We start from the raw sequence: 24256 nt of genomic DNA, 5'->3' as shown, positions 1-24256 counted from the left end.
TCCTCAGGCTGTTCCAGGGGATATTATCGTTAAGCCCATTTATGTGGCTAGAAAGGCGATAAATCCATCTTTGCTCTTGTTCAAAAAGGCGGTTCTGAATATTGGGTAGATTGTTATCCAGGGCTTCCAGGACGACCCATCTCATATCGTTGGTGGTGTGGCCCTTCTCCAAGAAGTGATTCGTCATTTTGGTGATGTTCTTCTTGCAGCGTATCGTGCTGCGATGTTCGCAAATCCTTGTTTTCACCTTCCGGGTGGTCATGCCAATATAGACGAGATTGCATGGGCACGTTATTCGGTACACCACATTTTCAGTGTTGCAGTTCGTGTGTTTGCGAAGCTCCCATGTTTTGCCTGGTTCAAGGTGCAGGCTTTTGGTCGTTTCTGTGATGTGGCAGACGCTGCAGTGGCCGCAGGGGAAATGCCCTTTGATGTTGGGGAGACCCCAGGCGTTCAGGACCGTAGTGGTGGGCCTGGGAAGAAGTAGTGGTCTTGTGGATACAACAGTGTCTTTGATGGTGCGGGCTCTCTTGTTAGATAGGAGTGGAGGTTCCCAGTTGAGTTTGCCCGTGTTGAGTATTTTCCAATTTCTTTTGATAATTTGGGCAACTTTGTGCGTCACTGTGTTGTAGGTAGTGACGCATGTCAGTGGGGGATTGGTGGGTTCCTTAATGTGGTTGTCCAAAAGGCCATCACGATTTTGATTCCTGGCCCTTTTGTTGGCTGTCTTGGTTACTTTTTGTGGGTAGCCTCGTTGGTGCAATTTCTCGCAGAGGTCGGTGGCCTGTGTCTTGTAGTCTCTGATGTCACTGCAATTCCTACGGAGGCGGAGGAATTGACCATATGGGAGATTTTCACGGAGAACTCGGGGATGGAAACTGGTGAAGTGCAGTAAGGAATTGCGGGCTGTTGGTTTAAAGTGCGTCTTGCTAATAAGGCCTCCCGAGGCTGCTTGTATATCCAAATCAAGAAAGGTGGTCTTATGCCTGTCTGCGTTGTGTGTGAATTTCAGATTAGGGTCACACGTGTTGATCCATTCGCAGAATGAGGCCAGGGACTCTTGTGATCCCTCCAAGATTAGGAGGATATCATCAATATATCGCCTATAGAACTTGATTTGGGGAATGCGTGGTGTGCTGTTATTGAGAAGGTGTTTCGTCTCAAAATTGAATACATACAGGCCTGCTATGCTGGGGGCGAAAACGCTCCCCATAGAAGTGCCGTACTTCTGTAAGTAGAGTTTACCCTGGTACTCAAAGTAATTTTCTTTGAGCGCTAAGGTGGCGCATTTCAGTACAAAAGAAGGTGGGGTTCTGTGTTGCCAATTGGAGTCTTTTAGAGCCTCTTCTAGTACTCTCAATGTGTCATCTTGGGGGAGACTGGTATATAGGCTTTCCACGTCGAGTGATACGAGAAAGGAGGTGTTAGGGTCGTAATTCATGTCTGCTAGTAGTCCTAGAAGGTCCTTAGTATCTTTAAGATACGTACTGGTGGATTGGACCAGTGGTTGCAGGAAATGGTCACAGAAACGTGACAGAGGTTCTAGTAGTGATCCAATGCCTGAAACGATGGGGCGTCCAGGAGGGGGGGTTTTGTTTTTATGGATTTTTGGGACTGTGTAAAAATATGGCATTTTGCCTTGTGTAGTAGTGAGGAATTTGGCCTCATTCTTTGATATATGACCAGAGTGTTCCGCATCATCCACTATGGTTTTTATGCGGATTTTCAAGGTGGGCGTAGGGTCGTGTGTGAGTAACTCGTAGTTCTTGGTGTCATTTAGTAGGCGCTCACATTCTTGATGGTAGTCATCTTTGTTGAGTATGACCGTACCTCCCCCTTTATCTGCCGGTTTGATGACAATATCTGATTGGTTTTCAAAGACATAAGAGCCATGCGTTCTGTTTTGCTGGTGTTTTGGAACGTGTGGGGTTCTTTGAGAGCTTCTATTTCTTTGTACACTGTCTGTTCATATACCACGATCTCAGGTGGTATGGAGCAAGGTGGAGGCATGAATGAGGATTTGACCCTGAGGGTGGTGTCCCCCTGGTCTTCCAGATCAGTGGTGGTCGGTGTGTTCTCAAAGAAGGCCTTGAGTTTGATTTTGCGGAAGAATTCCGCCAGTTCACAATGTAATTTAAATTTGTCCAATTTGGTTGTGGGAGCAAAGCCGAGGCCTTTTTCTAGGATGGCTACTTCTGTAGATGTAAGAGCATAGTTGGAGAGGTTGGTGACTAGGCTTAGCGCGTGCTCGGGCCTGGTTGTTGGTCTCTGGTTTGGCTCCTTGTTTGGGCACCCTGCTGCGGGTTGTCTTGCCAGTGTACGGTGTTCCCTCTGCGTCTCCTTCCGCGTCCTCGTCGGCCTCTTCCTAAAAAAGCCTGTGGATGATTTTGGTTCAGGTATGGCGGTGGGGGTCCAAAGGGCGGATTCCAGCCGTATCCGAACTGGGGGTGCACAGGTTGGTACATAGGTGGATAAGCCATGTTGGGTCCCTGGGGGCCGTGGGGCCATGGTGGTTGCCATCCAGGTTGTCCGTTTCTACCTTGCTGGCGTCTACAGTAGCTGTTGTTGCTAGAACCGCTACTTGCGGATGAATCATCATCTGATGAAGTGCCTGTTGTGTCTGCCCGGTGAGGTGGTTGGTAATCAGCTTCGGCATAGGGGTACGTCTTGGCGTAAGAGAACCTTTTGAGGTTCTTCTGGAATTTGTTAATCTTACTTTGTGTGAGGCCTTCTTTGTACTCGTTGATTTCTTTGTTTGTTTCGTCCAATTTTTTCTTAAATGAGGAAAGTGTAGCTTTGAAATGGGTTTCTGTAGCTTGTATTTCGATGAGAAAAGCATCAGAGAGACGTTTGGATGTTTGGATGATGAGTATCATCCAGTCACGGGTACATCTCCATGCTATTTGGGCCCAATCTTTCCGAAAGGTGGGATCTTCAAGGAAGATCCGTGGGGCATTGGTGACAATTAGGCCCCTAGGTGCGGTGTTGTTTCGTAGGTATTCGGTCAGAATGACTCCGTGGAGTATAGTGCGTATTCTGTTGCGTTTTTTCTCATTGAGATTTTCCCAATCTGCTGTTTGGGCAATGGATGATGCCAGATTGAAATCTGCCAGTAGGGGGGGATTGTCAAGTATACCCCACGAGAACAGCCCACACGCTCCTTGCTGGCCTCACTGATAGCTCACCGAGGGCGTATTCCGCCCGCCTTAACACCTGACATCCTGAAGCACCAGCCAATAGCCGCATGTCACAGTGTGTGTGTTGCCACTTGTACGACCATCTGCCAATAATGATCCTTTCACAGTCAGTAAAAGATTGCATTTTATACTTGTTTGGTGCGTATCCTAGCATCATTTGCCATCTATGTCTGTGTATTGTTTTCTTTCCCACAGGTTTTTCGCTGCGGTGTCTTTTGCTGGCATTGCCGGGCTATTTACTGCTATAACTGCCCTTCCTTGACTCTGTTTCGTTCCTTCGCAGAATCTGTGTCAGGAGGAGCGCACTCCTCCCCTTCCTGATCTGCGATCAATACTCAGCCATAGTGTAATATTCCTTCCTTTACTCTTTAATTTTAATATTCATTTGTAGCGCGCCACTCAAGGGTAATCACCCCATTACTGTACATTGTACCCTAGACGTAGCCTGGTACACGCACAGCCTATTTAAATATGCAAGTCGCACCATCGCTCACTCGTTGCGATCCAGCCCGGCTATTCTAGCCAGTGGCTACACGGCTTCACCATTTTATAGTTGCCTGCTACACCTACCAGGCACCCCACGAGAACAGCCCACACGCTCCTTGCTGGCCTCACTGATAGCTCACCGAGGGCGTATTCCGCCCGCCTTAACACCTGACATCCTGAAGCACCAGCCAATAGCCGCATGTCACAGCGTGTGTGTTGCCACTTGTACGACCATCTGCCAATAATGATCCTTTCACAGTCAGTAAAAGATTGCATTTTATACTTGTTTGGTGCGTATCCTAGCATCATTTGCCATCTATGTCTGTGTATTGTTTTCTTTCCCACAGGTTTTTCGCTGCGGTGTCTGCCATTGAGCTGATATCGCTTCCACACACCTTAGAGAGTGTGTAGGTAAATTACCCTTTTTATTTTTTCACTATTCACGTGGCCCTATTTTGCCACTCACTGCACTTCCTGGTCCTGAAGAAAGCCCCGCACATTCTAAGGTGGGCTGAAACATGTAGACCAATCACATAGCCAATTACGAAATTGAATCTCTTTCATAGTTGCTCCACATAACTTTTAATTTTAATATATCCTGAGCCGCCATCAATAAATCTCCCCCGGCAAGGATTCTCAGAGGTATTTTTAATTTTTCACAACATCACATTACCACACCACACCAGCTCCGCTGTAGTCAGGCGTTGCAGCACAACCGGGAGGCGCTCGGCCACCCGGTTGGGGCCCCTATGATGAAGCATGACACCAACCAGGTTGGTGTGTGAGGGGCCTTTTACTCACCTAGTGGGTTCCCAAGCACTGCTTGCCAGTGATCGTACCAACACCATTGGGTCCGTCCACTTTTGATTAATCTCATATATACTACAGGGGATACGGACGCACCCTTGCCTCCCTAGCTCTCTCATTGTTCTCCTCATAGTGAATATGTGACAAGGGTTTGCTCCTTACATTCGACATTGAGATCTTTTTGAAGGTGTTTGCTAATAAATACCAACGCAAATAGGTGTGTCATTGGCTTCTCCAAGACAAATCTCTGCAAGGGTATGTGCACTGGGAGCGTGCACTGCAGGCATGTACAAAACCTCTACTCCATATACATGAAAGAAAGCTGACACACATGTGCAAGACATGCTATATAGGTTGATGAGAGAACACTACACCACCATGTGCAACATCATCTACTTCTGCATGAAAATAAACGACTTGTGTAACTGAATGTATACTGATTATGCCTATGCTGCATCTACTATTTGTGTGAAAAGAGGGACACTTAGCCTGCTGCTACCTTGCACTGTGTGAGAGCAACGCAGGTGTTGCTCATAACTAGGCTGCGCCTATATATTGCCTTTGTGAGGTAACATTACTTTGTTTATTCCTGTGTGTATGAGGAAAGATTGCACTGCTGCTGACTGTTTTACCTTTTCTGTGGCTTGCACTTCTGCTGTCTGCCCTGTACTTGCTCTGTGAGGATAAGGGTTGAAGTCTATTGGTAATCGTAATTGTTTCTCACAGAAATAGTGTACAATTCTCCTCGTCTGACTTGCTGCTGTTTCTGTTTTGTCTTCGTCACTATTAGGCAAATGAAGACATCACTCAAATAGTAGAGATTCTGCCTTCAGGGTTTGATAAGTGGTCATGGTTAACCAGGCGCTTAGTGGAGTTCACCTCTGCTGGCAGTCTTCTCCTCTTTGTCACGAAAAAGGCAAATGCAGACGAGTTGGCCACTAACCTGAAGCTGGAAGATCATCCACTTGGCCTTCTGCATGGGGACATGGACCAGACTGAAAGGAACAAAGTTATTTCTGATTTCAAGAAAAAAGCATTCCTCTTTTAGTGGCAACTGATGTAGCAGGTAAAGTATACATCAAATTACCTAATACTTGCATCTACTGCACTTCTGTTGCTTTGTTTAATTCTAGATATTTTGCTGTTAAACCATTCATATGGTAACAATCATGCATTACTTATTAGGGCATTTGAGGATGATAATGACAAGCTGGGTAAATCTGGTTTATCAGTTTAATGACAATTAGACAAGTAGTCCGTTTTGAGTGAACCTCCATTTACCAATTATTTTATTTTTCAGCTCGTGGTCTGGACATTCCTTCAATAAAGACTGTGATCAATTATGATGTGGCTCGCGATATCGACACTCATACCCACAGAATTGGGCGAACTGGAAGAGCTGGAGAGAAAGGTGTAGCCTACACTTTGCTCACTCCCAAGGACTCAAACTTTGCTGGGGATCTTGTCCGAAACCTGGAAGGAGCCAATCAGTATGTTTCAAAGGAGCTTCTGGATCTCGCTATGCAGGTAAGATGCGAAAATATATGTTCGAGGCATTTGAGCTGCAGATCACACACTTGCACTTGATCGCCATCTGGTGTTGGGCTCGGATGCTTGCACCTTGTTGTCTTGGAAGAAGTCTTTGTAGTCACGAGATAGGTGACTCCTCCCTTGGACGATAGTGCGCATGGGCATCAACTCCATCCTTGGATTGTTTTTTTCCGCCATTGGGTTTGGATGCAATTTTTATGCTCCTGTTCGAAATCTCCATTTCAAACTTCCACAAACTCTTCAGATTGACTTCGAACATCTTCATCTGAGACGCGCCTTTCATCGGCACGATTCCGGTCGTCGACGTGGGCCGCTGGGCCTATCCGCGCCGTAAGGCCTACGGCTCATGGAAAGGAAGCCATTAAAAAAATGCCCCAGTGTGGACCAAAATTCCCGCGCAGTGACCATCACAAGGTCTGCAACCTGTGCCTCTCACCTGAACACGACGAGTCCAGCTGTCCAGCCTGCGCATCCTTTCAATCGAAGACTATTCGAGGTCGAAGAGCTCGACGTCACATCATGGTGCAGAGACCAGCTCCGGAACCAGAGGACATCTTTGACGAAGGCCCGGATGTCCCAGAAGAAGATTCTGAAGCTCTCAAAATCGTGTCAGAGGCAGACGACTCAGACGACCCCATCACTCGTGGTCAACGAGTGAGTACTACTGCCCCTACCCCAACCCCACCACCAAAACTGAAGGCACTGGTTAAGACTTCGCCTGTTGGCCCCAGTGGCGACCGAAAACATACTTCAGAAACCCCGCTTCCAAGCCCGGCACTGAAGGAAAAAAACAAGCCTTCCGGTAGCTCGGGACCGAGCAAACCTCACGTAATCGTCCCGCCGGTGCCTTCGGCACCAAAGCCAAAGGAACACTCTGCTCCGAAACCTGTTCCGACACCTTCCACCTCCAAAGGCAAATCGACCCCGAAAATCTCGAAGTCCATAGATAAGCTGGTTTCCAACGCTTCCAAGCCTAAAGATCCTGCTTCGGCTCCGAAACCAAGACCCTCAGAACCAAGAGACAAGCCTAAGGACTCTACCACGCCTCCTAAGGCCAAAGACCATAAAACTCAGCACCAGCCACGATCGGAACCGAAAAAATCGGCACCAAAGGCGGTTCGCGAGGAAGAGGAACTTTTTCACCCGGATCCTGTCGATCCTAGGCAGAAAAAGATTTATATTAATCCAGCTGTGCCATGTAAGAAGAGGAAGTTGGACACAGCACCTGCCACTCCAGTGCCTGTGAAAAAGGACTCTGCTACATCACCTATGTCTCCTTCTTCTCCTGTACTTCCTTATAACCCACCTCCTCTCCCTCAATGTATTACACCACCTCTGCCTGTAATTTCTCCACCACATACACCACCTCCATATGATGATGACGACCAAGGGGTGGTGGGTGACCCAAACGACCCACCACAAGATGATTGGGAGTACCCTGCCCCAACAGATCTGCCAGACCTCCCAAGCCCCCAGCCATACCCCTCAAAACCATCTCCCCCAGATGATAACCTTTGTTTTGGACAACTGCTTGATAGGGCTGCCGTTTATCACGGCGTGACAATGCACTCAGACACACCAGAGGAGGACTTCCTTTTGGATACATTCGAACAGTCCCAAAAGACAGTGCAAATATTGCCAATGATCAAAGGGGTCATTAAACATGCCCCTGAAGTGTTCAAAGATCCAGTGCATGCCAGGATTCTTAACCCTAGAATCGATAAGAAATATAGACCTGCCCCTGGAGACCCTGCTTACATTAAAGGACAGCTGCCTTTGGATTTTCTAGTAGTTTCCAACGCTAGAAAGCGAGCCAACTCACAAACCTCCGGGGATGCGCCACCCCGGATAAAGAATCCAAATTACTGGACGCTTCTGGCAAAAGGGTAGTTGCGCAGGCAGCCAATCACTGGCGCATAGCCAACACGCAAGCACTACTGGCTAGGTATGAAAGGGCCCACTATGACCAACTGGAAACCCTATTACAACATTTGCCTGACCAATTTAAAACCCAAACAAATGATCTCATCCAAGAGGGCAAGCTAATTTCAAACGCGTCAATTAAATGCGCACTTGACCCGGCAGACACTGCCTCTAGATCCATCAATACCAGTGTACTCCTTAGGCGACATGCCTGGCTGCGCATTTCAGGCTTTAAGCAGGAGGTCCAGACTACCATCCTTAACCAGCCGTTCAGCCAAGAACAACTTTTTGGCCTGGCTGTAGACACTGCACTTGAAAAGATGAAGAAAGACACTGAGACTGCTAAGTCCATGGGAGCGTTACAAACACGTGGCTCCTTTTGTCGCTCCTTCTATAGAGGAGCCTCCAAAAACATCGGCGCAGACACCTCATCTTCGTTTAAAGCCACTACACAAATATCCCCCAATAGAGGATATTTTAGAGGCGAATACAGAGGGAATAACAATAAAGGAAGAGGCCGAGGTAATAACACTCGCACCTCCCCCACTACAAAACAGTGACTTCCCTCCGCTCCCCCCAGACCATTCCATTCTGTTCCGGGTAAGATTATCACAGTTCCTACCTGTCTGGAATTCCAGCACAACAGACAAGTGGGTAAGACAGATTATCCAGTATGGTTACTGCCTGAAACTTACAGCTACCCCCCCCCCCCACACACACACATACCACCCAAACAGCGTCCAATGTCCACAGATCATCTCACGCTCCTAAAATAAGAGGTTCTCTCACTGCTTCAAAAGAACGCAATAGAGCCTTTTCGTTGACAACATCAAGAAACAGGGATTTACTCGTTGTACTTCCTAATACCCAAAAAGGACGGGGACTCTAAGACCGATATTCGACCTCAGACCCCTCAACCTATATATACACTTGGATAATTTTCATTTGATCACTCTCCAACAAGTGCTCCCGCTGCTACAACAAGCCGATTTCCTTGCCACACTAGATCTAAAGGACGCTTACTTCCACATTCCCATAATTCCTGCTCACAGGAAGTATCTAAGGTTTGTAGTGGATGGACAACACTATCAGTTCAAAGTCCTTCCATTTGGAGTCACCACCGCACCCAGAGTATTCACAAAATGTTTAGCGGTAGTAGCAGCACATCTGAAAAGACAACAGATCCATGTCTTCCCATATCTGGATGACTGGCTAATAAAAGCCAAGTCATTTAACCAATGTGTTCAACACACTCACCAAACCATCCAAACATTACACAACTTGGGATTCACTGTCAGCTACACCAAGTCGCATCTCCAGCCCTCTCGTATACACCAATATCTGGGGGCTACAATAAACACCTCCACAGCTCTAGCATATCCCAGTCCAGCCAGGATAGCCAGCATACAGACCCTCATCACAAAATTTCAAGCCCAGCACTCTCTCCTAGCCAGAGTGTTCATGCAACTCATAGGCATGATGGCATCTTGCATTTGTATTGTTCCTTAGGCCAAACTTCAAATGCGCCCCATGCAGGAATGTCTAGCACATCAGTGGAATCAGGCTCAAGGACAACTTACAGATCTGGTGTTGGTTGACAGCCACACACATCACTCTCTGCAGTGGTGGAACACAAAAAACTTGTTCCAAGGGTGGCCGTTCCTCGAACCTGTTCCACAGATAGTACTCACGACAGACGCATCACTCACAGGATGGGGAGCCCATCTCCTCGGACATACAACCCAAGGCAAGTGTACCACTCAACAAAAAGTGCTCCACATCAATCACCTAGAACTACTTTCAATATTCCTAGCTCTAAAATCATTCCAGGTACATGTACAAAACAAAGTTGTCCTGATCCGCACGGACAACATGACAGCCATGTACTACATACAAAAAGGAGGCGGCACACATTCTCTACAGCTGTCCCAGCTCGCACAGAACATTTGGAGATGGGCCATCCCACAAAATATATAGCTACTTGCAGAACACCTTCCAGGAGTTCACAATCAGATTGCAGATCTCTTAAGTCGACAGACACAACAGATTCACGAATGGGAACAGTATCCCCAAGTTCTTATACCATTTTTCCAGATGTGGGGCCAACCAGTTATAGATCTGTTCTCCACACACGAAAATGCAAAATGCCCAACCTTCGCCGCCAGGTTTCCACACCCATTGTCCAAAGGCAATGCGATATGGATGAACTGGTCAGGCAGATTTGCATCTGCTTTTCCGCCACTCCCACTGATTCCACTAGTTGTATGCAAGCTCCGACAACAGTCTCTCAAACTAATCTTAGTAGCTCCAACATGGGCACGCCAACTGTGGTTCACAACACTGTTGGAACTCTCACTAGTTCCACACCAAAAACTACGCCTGTCCCCATCCCTGCTAACGCATGGAGAGATCAGACATCCAGATCCAGCTCAGCTGAATCTGTTGATCTGGCTCCTGAAGTCCTGGAGTTTGGTTACCTTAACCTACCACCGGACTGTATGAACATCATTAAAGAAGCCAGACGCCCTACTACTAGAGCTTGCTATGCTGCAAAATGGAAAAGATTTGCTATTTACTGCACCAACAACCATATTGATCCACTGGATGCATCCATCCAAAATATAATTTGCTACCTACTGTACTTGCAAAGATTTAATCTAGCATACTCATCCATACTTTTACATCTAGCAGCACTTGCTGCTTATCTGCAAAACAGACAACACTTGTCACTTTTTAGAGTCCCTGCAATTAAAGCCTTCATGGAGGGCCTGAAAAGAATCATTCCTCCTAGGTTACCACCCTCTCCAGTGTGGAATCTAAATATTGTTCTTACCAGGCTCATGGGACCTCCTTTTGCACCTTTACATAAATGCGAACTACAGTTCCTCACATGGAAAGTAGCTTTCCTTATTGCCATCACATCTCTTAGAAGAGTAAGTGGGATCCAGGCTTTTACCATACAAGAACCATTCTTACAATTACATCGTGACAAGGTGGTTCTCAGAAGAAACCCAAAATTCCTTCCTAAAGTCATCTCTCCGTTTCATCTTAACCAATCAGTGGAGTTACCAGTGTTTTTTCCAAACCCGAACTCCGTAGCGGAGAGAGCTCTACACACTCTCGATGTAAAAAGAGCCCTGCTTTATTACATTGACGGAACAACATCCTTTCGCAAAACAAAACAATTGTTCGTAGCTTTCGCCCCACCGCATAAGGGTAATCCCATCTCCAAAGCTGGGATTGCAAGATGGATCATTACATGTATCCAAATATGCTACCAGAAAGCAAAACGCACATTAACAATTCCCCATAGGGCGCATTCCACACGCAAACTAGGGGCCTCTATGGCATTCTTAGGGAACATTCCCCTAGAAGACATTTGTAAGGCAGCAACATGGTCTACAACACACACCTTCACTAAACACTATTGTGTTGACGTGCAAGCCAAGCAGCAAGCTTCTGTGGGCCAAGCTGTTCTTAAAACTCTTTCAAACTACTGCAACCGATACAGGTGACCACTGCTAGGGGAGATACTGCTGTACAGTCTATGCAAGTGTGTGACCTGCAGCTCATATGCCTTGAACGGAAAATGCTACTTACCAGTATGCATCTGTTCTTGGCATGTAGAGCTGCAGATCCTCACACGCCCACCCACCTCCCCGGGACCTGTATCTGTTCTAGTTCTATCGTACTCAGATATACACACATGGACATCTTTTTCTTTCTACTAACGCCATCATTTCCCATCATCGCGATAAACAATCTAAGGATGGAGTTGATGCCCATGTGCACTATCGTCCAAGGGAGGAGTCCCCTATCTCGTGACTACAAAGGCTTCTTCCAAGACAACAAGGTGCAAGCATCCGAGCCCAACACCAGATGGCGATCTAACGCAAGTGTGAGGATCTGCAGCTCTACATGCCAAGAACAGATGCATACTGGTAAGTAGCATTTTCCTTTCTACTTTAGCTTCCTCCAAAAGTAGATTTCGTAAAGATTGACATATTTAATGCACAGATGAAACTGAAACCTTTTAATCTAATCAGTTATTCGGATAGTTGTAGACTCATAGTAATATAATTTTTGCTAATTACAGACAACATAATCTTTTACAATAATGGCTTACATTTAAAAATAAATGGGTTTTCCTCATGATGTTTTATGCAATGTTACTGTTAATTGAAATAGAAATAGTTCTTAATTCACCGCTTGTTTAACCTCCTTGCAAATTTCCTGGCTCTTATTGAAGGTCACTGTTGAATAAAGATCTGCTATGCACTTGCCCAAAAGCAACCCCTGGTGGTCCTGGATATCTGTCAGATAGCAATGTGGGCTTCTTTACACGCGTTTACGAAGCACTACTGCCTAGACAGTCTGGTCTGGTCATTTTGCCCGTTCGGTTCTACATGACTTCTTGGTATAATCCATTTCGCAGGCCCGCCTCTGGAGAGGTATTGCTGGAGTATATATTCTAAGGTAAGGAATCTGCCGCGAGAAGTCTATCAGATGACCAAGTTAATTACCTTTGGTAACGCCTTATCTGATAGAGATTCTGTCTAGCCGAAGCTTCCTTACCGACTCACCCATTCTCCCCACTATGCGACTGGATTGTAGAGTAAAGAATTAACCCCTATAAGGGCCGCAGATCTCTACACCAGTGGTCTGTGTTCCTCATGGTTCTGCGCTTCTGGTATGGTAAGTCGCAAAAGAAACTGGTGTCAGCATGCTGGGGTGGTGCCACAAACACAACGCCACCTACTGGTGTGCAGGGGTACCACTCACACACATTTTCAAATCCAGTCTGACTTTTGAAGAATATTCTAAGGTAAGGGATCTGTGGCTAGATAGTCTCTACCAGATAAGACGTTACCAACTGTAGTAACTTATTCTTCAGCTTCAACAAGGTCCCCTCCAACAGCATGCAGAAAGAATGCAAGCAGCCTGTACAAGACCACTTGTTCCAGTAGGCAGATCTCCCTACGAATTCCATGATAGTTTATACTGTGAACATTCCACCCCACTTCTCCATCCTCAAAAGTTGCGAAAAAGAGAGTAAGAAAGTGGATGTGGTTTGGAGACTTGTGAGAAAGTGCCCTCTTTCTTGCATGATATGCCCCCACATTTTTGCTGTATTGTTGATGTTCTTTGACTGAGTGTACCCTGGGCTCCTGCTAATCAGATACCTAGGGCCTATGTTCCTTCCCTAAAACTGCATTGAAGCCTAAACCCAATTGGCATCTCTGGCCACATGTCAGCCCCTGGTAAATGGAACCACAGGTACCCAAGGCACTTTTACCAGAGAAGGCCTCTAAGGGCTGCAGCACTGTACCCTGAAACCCACACACTGCCTTTGCAGGCTGCATGTCTTGGTGCAGAACAAAGTGAAGAGTCGACATGGCACACATTCCTGTGTACCATGCCCACAAATAAGTGCCCTGGCCACCATCAGTCACCCCTCTAGCTGGGTGCCCTATGCCAGCGGTGAGGGTACAGGTGAATGAGCCCTGTACCCCTACAGTGCCCATGTCCATTCCTGGGCACTGTAAGTGCAGTGCTGCCATTGAGAGTATATGGTGCTGGGAGTTTCATTACGAACTCCACAGCACCATAATGGCTACATTGAAGACTGGGAAGTTTGGTATCAAACTTCTCAGCACATTAAACTCACACTGATTCCAGTGTGGGATTTAATGTAAAATGCACAACAGAGGGCATCTTAGAGATGCCCCCTGAAACTCGACCAACTCCTAGTGACCTGACTGAGTGGCTGCTTAGGCTGCCACCACCAGACATGTTTCTGGACCCCTGGGTCGAGAGCTTGCTGCTCTAGGGGGCCTGAAACAATGCACATCCTGGGACGAGGTGCCAAACCTCCACCCCCAGGATGGGCAGCGTTCACGTAGGGGAAGCTTCAAAGGCATGCCGCCTTCGTGAGCCTCTACAGACCATTTGCTGCTTTGAGCAACTGGTCCCCACTGGTTCTACCCCCCACTTTGGGCGGAAAAAACAAGTGAGGAAAAGAGGTGTGCCCCCCTCTGCCAACTCCACCCCTCAGGTGGGGGAGGCGAGGTGAAGCGCAACCTCGAATCCCCGCCATGTTGAGGATGGGGGGACTCAGCCAACCAGGGACAGGCTCCTAAACCCCCCCCCCCCCCACTGGAGAGTGGCAGAATAGGGGATGTACCCACCCCAGGGAAGGGACCCTTTGGGCCCTACCCTTTACCTACCTATAACCCCCCTAAATTTAGTATTTAGGGGGCACCCTGAACCTTTCTTCCTCAGATCCAGCCTACCTACAAGAAGAAAAGGAGGACGAAGAGTCGTGCAGAGCTAATACGAGGACGACGCCCCCTGACTTGGCCCCAGCCCTACAGGCCTGTCTCCCCTCGAACCAGCTCCTGCGAAATCCCGGCGTGTCCAGCAGCCAGCAACCTCACAAACCCCAGAGGACCTGCCTGCCTTCACTTCCCAGACTGTTTCTCCCGTGAACACCGAACGTGTTTAAACTGCAGCTTCTAGTGCCAGCCAGAGACTGCAAATCCAGCCCACTCTGCACCCGCCAAACCCGGCCCGAGCTAGAGTGGAAAAACACCACGAGGCGGTCCCCCTGGCGATCCTGACCCGAGATCCGGTGACCCTCGACCTGCCTCAAGCCTCCAGACAACGCCTGCAGCCTCAATCCAGAGGACCCCCCTACCGCGACCAGAGCGGGTAAGAAAATACGTCACAAGGCACCCCTGCACCCGATGCCCCACGGCCTTGTGTGCCCAAACCAACGGTGCCTAACCAACCCACGACATACCAACTTACCCCTCGAAGTGGTGGTCGCACCCAGAAGATCCTCGTCCCTGAGCCTGCAGTGTTTCTTTGTCCCGGAGGTTCTCCTTTGAAAACAGGGCACCCGACCTCAAAACAGCACCCGGCCGCCATAGTGCAGCTGAGGGTGCACCTTTGGTGCTACATTGGCCCCCAACTTGCCCTGAGCTTAACCCTAGGAGCTTTGCTCCCACAACCCAGTGGCCTGCTTGCCAGCAACAACCAACCGGAGGCCCCCTATCCCCCATTGGATAACATTGGGCCTCAAAACACGGCCGCCCTAGTGCCGCTGAGGGTGCAACATCAGTGCATCACTGACCCTGGAAGACCCCTGAGTCTAACCCCCAGAACCTTAGCTCCCACAGTCGATTATTTACCTGTAAACCGTTAACCTGTTTTCCTTCCATAGGATAACATTGACACGTTTTCTCCATTAAGTTTCCAAGTGTGGAGTTTTGAAACCTACAAATATTCTTTAAAAATCGCACAAATAACCAAAACGTGTTTACTCACCTGTTAGCAGGAAATGTCCCAGTGCTGAATTTAGGTATCCAGCACTGAGTTGGACAAGTAACGTGAAAAGTAACTTACCTGCAATTTACTGAAAAAGCCTATTCATTCCAATGTACTGTATTTGCTAAGTGTTGCATATTACTGCTCCCCTGTAAATCAAACAAAGTACAATTTCTATTGCATTTTCACACTGTCCTATATCCAGTAACTTATTACTGAAACTTATTTAATGCTTACTTGTACCAGGCCTGCCTGGTTATAAAAATAAACAGTATATTTTTATACAACAACAATTGGCCTAGAGTTCAGTTCTTGAGTGTGTGAATTCATTTGCTGACTGAGTAGGTACATCAAATACTTAACATTGTCCTCTGATATTGCCTTACTGCTCGACCAAGCTACCACTATTAGACAGTAAGAATCTATTAAACTTTAACCTCTGCCTACCTCTGGGGACTCTTGGATTAGCAGTGGGATACACAACTTGCATTTGTTGGACTACTTGGTTACCACCTGATCACACAATAGAACTCTTAAATTGCCTTTAGAATTCAGATTTTTTCAAATTGGCATTTTTACCAAACTACTAAAAGTCTTGTTAGGGCCTTGCTTAAGTCCCTCTAGAATTTTAGAAAATAAAAAGTCACTGTAGTCAAGTCAGTTAATCTTTATTCGGGTATAAAAATATCCACAAAAGAACATGACATTTAACAAGATCCAACATTTCATCGTTAAAACAAATTATACATAGATAAAACATTTAAAATATTTCATATCATCAGAAATTGGCCAAAGCAACAGCATTAAAACATGCAGAACGTGAGTCGCTTTGTTGACAAATACCCCTAAAGTAGCAGATTATAAAGTGCAGGATTTTAGCCAATTTAAAACAGAGTGCTACAACATGGACCAAGTCTTTGTAAACATCATGACACGCCCTAAAAACAATATGCCAGTCCATACAGAAATTGGCCAAAGCAACAGCATTAAAACATGAAGAACGTGGGTCGCTTTGTTGAAAAATACCCCTAAGGTAGCAGCAAAATATGATATTATAAAGTGCAGGATTTTAACCAATTTAAAACAGAGTGCTACAACATGGACCAAGTCTTTGTAAACATCATGACACGCCCTAAAAACAATATGCCAGTCCATACAGAAATTGGCCAAAGCAACAGCATTAAAACATGAAGAACGTGGGTCGCTTTGTTGAAAAATACCCCTAAGGTAGCAGCAAAATATGTTATAAAGTGCAGGATTTTAACCAATTTAAAACAGAGTGCTACAACATGGACCAAGTCTTTGTAAACATCATGATTCACCCTAAAAACAATATGCCAGTCCATACATAATGTGGGTGAATCCTTGGCTAGGTCAATGTTAAGAAAAAAAGAAACAAAGAAACTACATAAAAACAACTACATTTATGAGGCCCGACCATCCCTACTCTCTAAGACAAAAGTATCTACACCTCATTTCTAGTCTTCCTTAATTTTGCGGCTAATCTTAAAAAATTCACGATACAGAACAACGTGAGAGGGTCAGAAGAAAGTTTCAAAAACAAGAGTGCCACCCTAATCTGGGTAAATTTATTCTTTCTTAAAATGTTTTTTAAAAATAATACCCTCGGGTACTCGTAAAAGGGGCAAAGAAAGACAAAATGAAGGGTATCCTGCGGAGATCCCAGATCGCAGCCGCAAGGACCCTTTGTTTCAACATCTCTTGTGTACCCTGCGGGAACAGATATAATATGGTGCAATAGATCCAATCTGAATCTAGTCATTAAAAATCTATCATTTTTGTTATAAATATACGCCAGGTAGGGTTCAAAGCCTGATGATGACTTCGTTAATATGTGGCCTCTCACTGAAACTTTCAGTAATTCACTGTCTTCCCTTGCACAAGGTAAACGCCGAAGGCATTCGGACTTTATGACCCCATTAACTCGGGGCGTCAGTGTCATGCGTTCATCAGAATAGTGTGCAAATCCCAGCCATTTCAGGGTGTCCTTTACATATTTAATCCAGGGTATCCGATAACCTTTGTCTCGATTAATACAGTCCTCGAGTATTTGTCTACTTAGGCTAGCCTCGGGGTTGGTCCAAATTTTGATCCAACACATGATTGGTTTAATACTTAACCTATCACTGATATAAGGAAGGCCTAACTCCTCATGGACGATATAAGCAGGCGTGCTTTGGGGCACTTGCAAAATCCTTCTGAGGAAGTTGTTTTCCTCCATTTGTATCAAAGAGGTGTTTCTGAAGCCCCATACCTCACTCCCATACAGGGTTTTAGCACAGCATATCGAACTATACAATTGCAGAATTTCGTTTGGTGACCAACAACCTAATCTCGTAGCGCGATTCATTATTGAACCCATCGTACTCGTTTGTTGACTACATTTGTCTGAGATTAGTGTTTTAAAATTGAGGTGTTTATCGAATATTATCCCTAAATAATTAAAAACCTCAACCTTTTCTAATTTATGAGCCCCAATTTTAAAAATAAAGTTCTTTGTCGTTCTTTTCCCTGTTTCCATTATATATGATTTGGTAAGATTGGGAGATAAATCTAGATCCGCCATGAACCTGTCAAAACCATCAATGAGAGACTGGAGTCCCCTTCCTGTACGGGACAAAAGGACCGCATCGTCCGCATATAAGAGAACAGGTATACTTCTCTTACCTACTCGTGGGCAGTTTACCCCCAGCTCTCGGAGTGCTTTGTCTAAACCATGTATATATAACGTAAATAGAAAAGGCGCCAGAATGCAACCTTGTCTTACACCCCTGGTACACAAAAAATGTTCAGTGAGATTCCCCTCATTGCTATATCTGACCTGTGCGGTTGTGTTCAGGTGTAACATTTTTAGGATATATATCAGTCCTGAATCAACACCAAGGAGCCCTAAAATTTCCCACAGCTTCTCGCGGTTTACCCGGTCAAAAGCCGCAGTCAAGTCCATAAAGGCCAGGAAGACCGTCCCCTCGCCTGCCAAGGTGTACTTGGCCACCAGGTGGTAAAGATTAAGGCACTGGTCCATTGTGGATCGGCCATTTCTAAAACCATACTGAGAGGCAGTAATAATCTCATTTTCCTCAGCCCAAGCCATCAGACAGTTTAGAATGACCTTTCCTAGTACTTTCACTGTCACATCTATTAACGAGATCGGGCGATATCATTGAGGGTCACTCCTATTACCCTTTTTAAACAAAGGTACAATACTAGCCGTTGACCATGAACTGGGCATTCCTATTTCCGCTGCAGTATTAAAAACTCTGGTGAGTATAGGAGCCCATAGATCAACCTGAGATTTAAATAGATCTGGTGGAATCCCGTCCGGACCTGGCACCTTGTTTCGTGTCAGGGCGTGTATTCCTTCCTTAATCTCACCTACCGCAAAACGCATCCATGTACTAGGTAAAATACCAACATCTGGAATTTGTCGATCAACAGGGCTGCCATGATTATACAAGTTCTTGAAATGTAATACCCAAGCTTCAGGCAAGATGTGACAGGCCACCTTCACGTTATTCGATGCCTGAAAACAGGAATCATTAATCACCCTCCAGAATCTAGTCATATCCCTACGCTCGGCTGCCTCCCTCAAATTCTCCCATGCCTCACGTTGAAGGGTATATTTCCTCTGTTTTGTGGCCGATTTATATTGGGCCCTGCATTCCGCAATCCTACTCCTGTCCTTGGGGACCATTTTAAGTGCCAACTTCAGGTCCTTTTGAGCCTTAGAGCAAGCTTTATCAAACCATTTTGGGGATAGGTTGGACATGGGCATTGTTTTGCCCCTCAATAGCTTATCAATGTCCATTGCCGTGCTCTCAAAGGCACTAATCAATTCTCTACCCTCCACTGCCTGATCTAGGCACTTCCATATCCCACTTTCCGAGTTTGTAATAAGCTTTCTATAAAACGCTTTCCCGTCTACATTACTCCATCTTATTCGCCTGCCCTGGTCTACTGCTTTCAATACGCCCCTAGTCATCATATTCCCTGGCTGGGTGAGATGATCAGCATCCCTCAAGGACAATACTCTAGGGTTGTGATCACTAAAAGCACTAATCTTTTTACTAAAATAAAATCTATAAACCTACATTTAAGTGCGTATGAAACAAAAATAAAATCAATAATTGTGTCCTTACCCCTACCCTTAAAAGAAGGATTAGTGATGTTAGACTTCCCAACCTGGATTAAATCCATCGTGGAGGTTATAAATGCCCAGGATCTTACTTAGTTCACCACCTTCTCTGGTGTGCTCTAAGTGCCAGTCCTTTTTAGATGGGCAGGAATCCCATTTCCCCCCGCCCCATTTCAAATATGGACATTGATGGCAATTAAAGTCGCCCAATAAAATCAACTGGGGGCGTCTGTCTTGTAACTCTTGTACACCTGCCAATTTTTCATTAAGCTCGTACAACCTCTGCATCGATTGGCCCGCATTGTAGAAATTTATCAGGATGAATTTTAGGCCCTTCTTATAATACCTAATGCCTTGAATATGGTCCGAACTCCAACCCAAGTCCTCCCAGGACCCTTGGGTAGACAGCGACACATAGGTTATTAGACCGCCCTTGGCTCGACCCATTGTTGTTTTTTGAGCAGGGACAAAGAACATTTTGTATCCCTCTAAGTGTGAAACGCTACTATCAATTTCCCAAGTTTCCTGAAGGCAGATAATGTGGAATTGTCTACTAAAATCTAGCCATTCCTTATTTTTTATTTTGGCTGAAATCCCTGCAACATTCCACGAGACCACTCTGAGCTCTTTAGATGCTGGGTCTTCCACCCTACTATCTAAATTAACCTGCCTTATTGGTGAATTCACTACTGGCCTACTTACGACTGATACCTTACCATTCCCCCCTATTTCTCGCAGAACAACCTTGTGGTGTATAATGGCTGTAATTGGATCTCCTACCGAGCCATCAGCATTGATCAATGATGAACTCTCTGATGTTATGACGTTCGTCATGCTCACACCTGGGCTCTGTCAGTCCAGTTCGTCCATTACTGCTACATCAGACAGCAGGGTGAATCTATTTGATAGTAATCCGGGTCTATTCGCCCAACCGTGGGTAATTTCCCCTCTCCTGTGAACCACTGAGCCTGCCTCTTTCAATTTATCCCTATAAAAGAAATTCAAGGGAAGCATTTTTATACTGGTCCCCCTATCAAAGTCCCCATAGCGGGAAATAAGTAGATCTTTTACCAGCTCTGGATACCTGAAATTAACAATTACGCAGTCACCTGCAAACTTTTTCTTGGAGGCCCCAACCCAGGCCACCCTCCTTGCCATGAGGATGTGACTACTCTGCGGACTGCCCACCTTTGCGTTATTATGCATCCAGTGTTTTACCTTGTTAATCAGGGAGCTTGTTGTCTCTTCTCTATCCTGAGTAAGTGCTGGAACCCCTGCTAATACTATCGCATAGGGACAAGAGGCAGGAGGTAAGTCCAACGTCTGAAGACCCGGGGTGCTCTCTACCTGATCATCTGTAATTCTAGTGGGGGCTTTAACAGATTTTTTGCTTCCTTCACTATGTGACCTGTGAGTGGCAGGGGCGGGGGATGTGCTTAAGCCCTTACTGTCATTGGGCTTAGTGCCCCTTAAGTTTCCTTCCTCCTTCCTCTTGTTTGCACATGGTAAATCAGGACATGGGGCGGTCCCTGTCCCTTCTGCTCTCATAAATAGTGAAGGCACTGATAATCCCCCCCTGTCCTGTTCTAACAACCTACTTACTTTCCCTTCCACTCTATTTATTTGTTCCATTACAGGCCCCAAATATTTAGATATAAGCGCTTCCAGTTTAACCTCTAATGCCTTAATTATCTCCTGTGACCAATCGGCCCCGTTCGGAATAAAACAATTTTTGCAATTTTGACATGCTGTATTGTTGACCCCTTCCTCTACAACTATGGGCGCTTTTCTAGTCCCTCCTCATTTGGGTTTGGTGACGGGTCTTTTTTTGCGAGCCCCACTTTTGTGTAATATCCCGGTAACCCTTATTGCATCTAAAGCACCTTCTGCGGGGGGAGTGACTGAGACTAATAAAGATTTTTTCGAACGTGTGACCACCTCCCTACCCCTCCTCAATGAAGAGTCTAGCTCGCTCTCAGCTCCTAGCATGGCACCCCCCCCCGGTCCGAACCTCCCATCGCCCTGGTCATGATCATGTCAACCTCCGATCCTTCCTCTGTTCTTAAAGGGAGTTGATCGGGCTGAGGCGTGGTGTTTTCCACCCCCGTAGAATTAATTAACTCCATATCCCCATATGCTGGAATATTAGCATGAACTTGTGCTTTAGTGAGGCAAGGGGTTGAGGTATGAGCTGAGTGACCCTGATCTACTAAGGTATCAACTCGGGGCGTCAAGCATTTAGATATTTTACCCAGCGACGAGCGTTTCTGTGCTGTGAGGGAGTCAAGTGACAGTCTCTGTTCCGTCAGCTGAATTTCATGGGTTAACAGGGATTCTGCTCTCGTGATAAAGGCATCTAAGGTTCCCTTGATTCCTCCCCCCGCCCTATTAGGAGTTTTTTTGGTTTTACCCATGTTAGGTAAATAAACTAAAGGTAATATTGTGATATACGCCCCCTTCCTTCGCCCCACTAAATGGAGAAGGTTTTAGTACGAACACACTGGGCTTAGACACAATGTAAATCACTACAAACCCAGCAGTAAAACCATAAGCAGGGCCCTCTAAAGTTTCCTGAGTACCATTAAAGGGTCTCTACGAGCTGAAGTACAAGCAGGCAATGCTCACACCTCCCTCAATTTCACACTATATGCCCACTAACATAACAACCCTATGGGTTTCAACTGGAAACAAACCAAGAGGTATGGCCCAGCCCGGCCTCCTTCGGCCCCTGACGGGCACAGACGGGCCCGCCCTTGGCCCGGGCTTCGACGGGCGCGTCCCGCGCAGCGGGAGGTGCTCGTCGTATGTATGGGCCTTGGCGCCCGCTTGTGACGCTCTCCGTGTGCCTCGCACATCCCCCTGGGAGATGCGGTCCAAAATCAAGCCGTTCCCCTCACGGCGCTGTCGTTGGAAGCAGGAGACACGAGGACCACAACAACAGGGAAGATCTCCAGCCGTTCCCCTCACGGCGTGTTCAGATTCAAATACAGGTAAAGTCACTGTAGTCAAGGGTAGAGGGGTTAGAACTTTTTGTTAGAATGTCTCAAAAACAGAACCCAGCTACTAGTGAAAATAACCCCGACATACAGGAGCTCGACCTCACCCCTCATCTTCACTTGTCTTTCAAAGAGATAAGGTCCTTATGTAAAATTAAAAATATACCAATGGGCCAGCATCCAACCAAACCAGGGCTCCAGGAGCTCCTGGCTGAGTATACAAAGGCCCACCCATCTGAAAATGGTGATGACCAATCAGATGAGGAAAGGGATGAGGATGATAGGGCTGGTAACCCACCTCCAATAATCCCTAATGGAGGAAAGGGTCCCCATACCCTTAACTCCAAGAATCAACCCCTGGGGCCCTAGAGGCCACACTGGTGGGTCAGGTTCCAGTGAGGGCATTGAGGACAGCCTCAATGAGGAGGACAGCCTTTTAGCAAGGCTGGCCAAAATATTGGATCTAGAGTCCAGACTCCTGGCTCTAGAAAAAGAAAGAAAGGAGATGGGGTTAGCACCCATCAATGGTGGCAGCAATCCAAATAATAAGGATAAAGAGCAATCTTATGATCCTAAAATCCCCAAAAGGATTGTCCCTAAATTTGAGGAGGGTGATGACATCACCAAATGGTTCACAGCCTTTGAGAGGGCCTGTGACATGAGAAAGGTGAAGAAACCTCTCTGGGGGGCACTCCTGTGGGAACTGTTCTCTGGTAACTGCAGAGACAGGCTACTGACCCGCTCTGGGCCAGATGCAGGGTCCTATGACCACATGAAGAGAACTCTGATTGAAGGACTTTGACTCACCACTGAGCAGTACAGAATTAGATTCAGGGGGCTCACAAAACCCAGAACCAGTCCTGGATTGATTTTGTAGACTACTCAGTAAAGACACTAGATGGTTGGTTAACTGGACACAATGTGCATGACTTTACTGGACTTTACAATTTGTTTATGAAGGAACATATTTTAAATAATTGTACGAATTAAATATTACATCAGCATTTGGTAGACCTAGGTCTAATTTCTCCCCAAGAATTGGGAAAGAAGGCAGACCACTGGGTCAAGACTAGGGTGACAAGGACAGCCACTGGGGGTGACCAAAAGAAAGGGGTTACAAAACCTCCCTAGGGGAAAGGTGGTGAGAATCCTCCAGATAAAAAAGTCTGAGTCTTCCAAAGGGCCCCAAAAACCTGCACAGGGTTGATTGGTCCCAAACTACTCCCTATACTCCACAGCCCTACAGGGGGAAGAACTTTGATCCTGCAAAGGCCTGGTGTAACAACTGTAAGAAGTTGGGACACTGAACTGGAGACAAGGCTTGCCCTAGCAAGAAGGCCCCTAGTCCTATAGCTACAGCTACTCCTGGTGTAGCCAGTCTTCCAGATGGGATCAACAGTGTGCCCAGAGCAAGTCAGGTTGCACACTGAAGCAGTTCTAGTTTCAGAGGGGGAAGTTGAGTTTGCCACTCTAGCTGTGTGGCCACCCAACTTAAAGAAATACTTGGAATACCCTTGCATCGATGGAACTAGGATAGAGGCTTTGAGGGATACAGGTGCCAGTGTCACTATGGTGAGAGACACACTAGTTTCCCCTGAGCAATTTTGATTGGGCGTACTTACCCAGTCACCAATGCAGACTGTGTTACCACTAATCATGCAATGGCTATGGTGACATTAGACTGGGGGGGGGGGGAGGGGGGTTACTGGCCTGAAACAGGTAGTGGTCTCTCCAAAGCTACCAACTGCATTTCTGCTTGCCGATGATCTAGAAACCTCAGCCTGGGTTGAGGTTGAACTAAAAACCCATGC

General features: G+C 46.4%; 1 protein-coding gene across 1 annotated transcript in view; it reads left to right on the top strand.

Annotated features, from left to right (window-relative positions):
- The window catches only part of LOC146871135 (uncharacterized), a 651196-nt gene that overhangs the window by 508934 nt on the left and 118006 nt on the right, over window positions 1–24256 (top strand). The window contains 3 exon segments of the mRNA XM_085646175.1: window positions 5281–5521; window positions 5524–5556; window positions 5791–6017. Of these exon segments, the coding sequence (XP_085502301.1) occupies window positions 5281–5521; window positions 5524–5556; window positions 5791–6017 (501 nt within the window).

This window comes from Triturus cristatus, chromosome 1_1 (genome assembly GCF_964204655.1).
Source record: "Triturus cristatus chromosome 1_1, aTriCri1.1, whole genome shotgun sequence".
Lineage (NCBI taxonomy): Eukaryota > Metazoa > Chordata > Amphibia > Caudata > Salamandridae > Triturus > Triturus cristatus.
The sequence above is the reverse complement of the archived record's forward strand: the minus strand, read 5'-3'. Positions and strand labels throughout refer to the sequence as shown.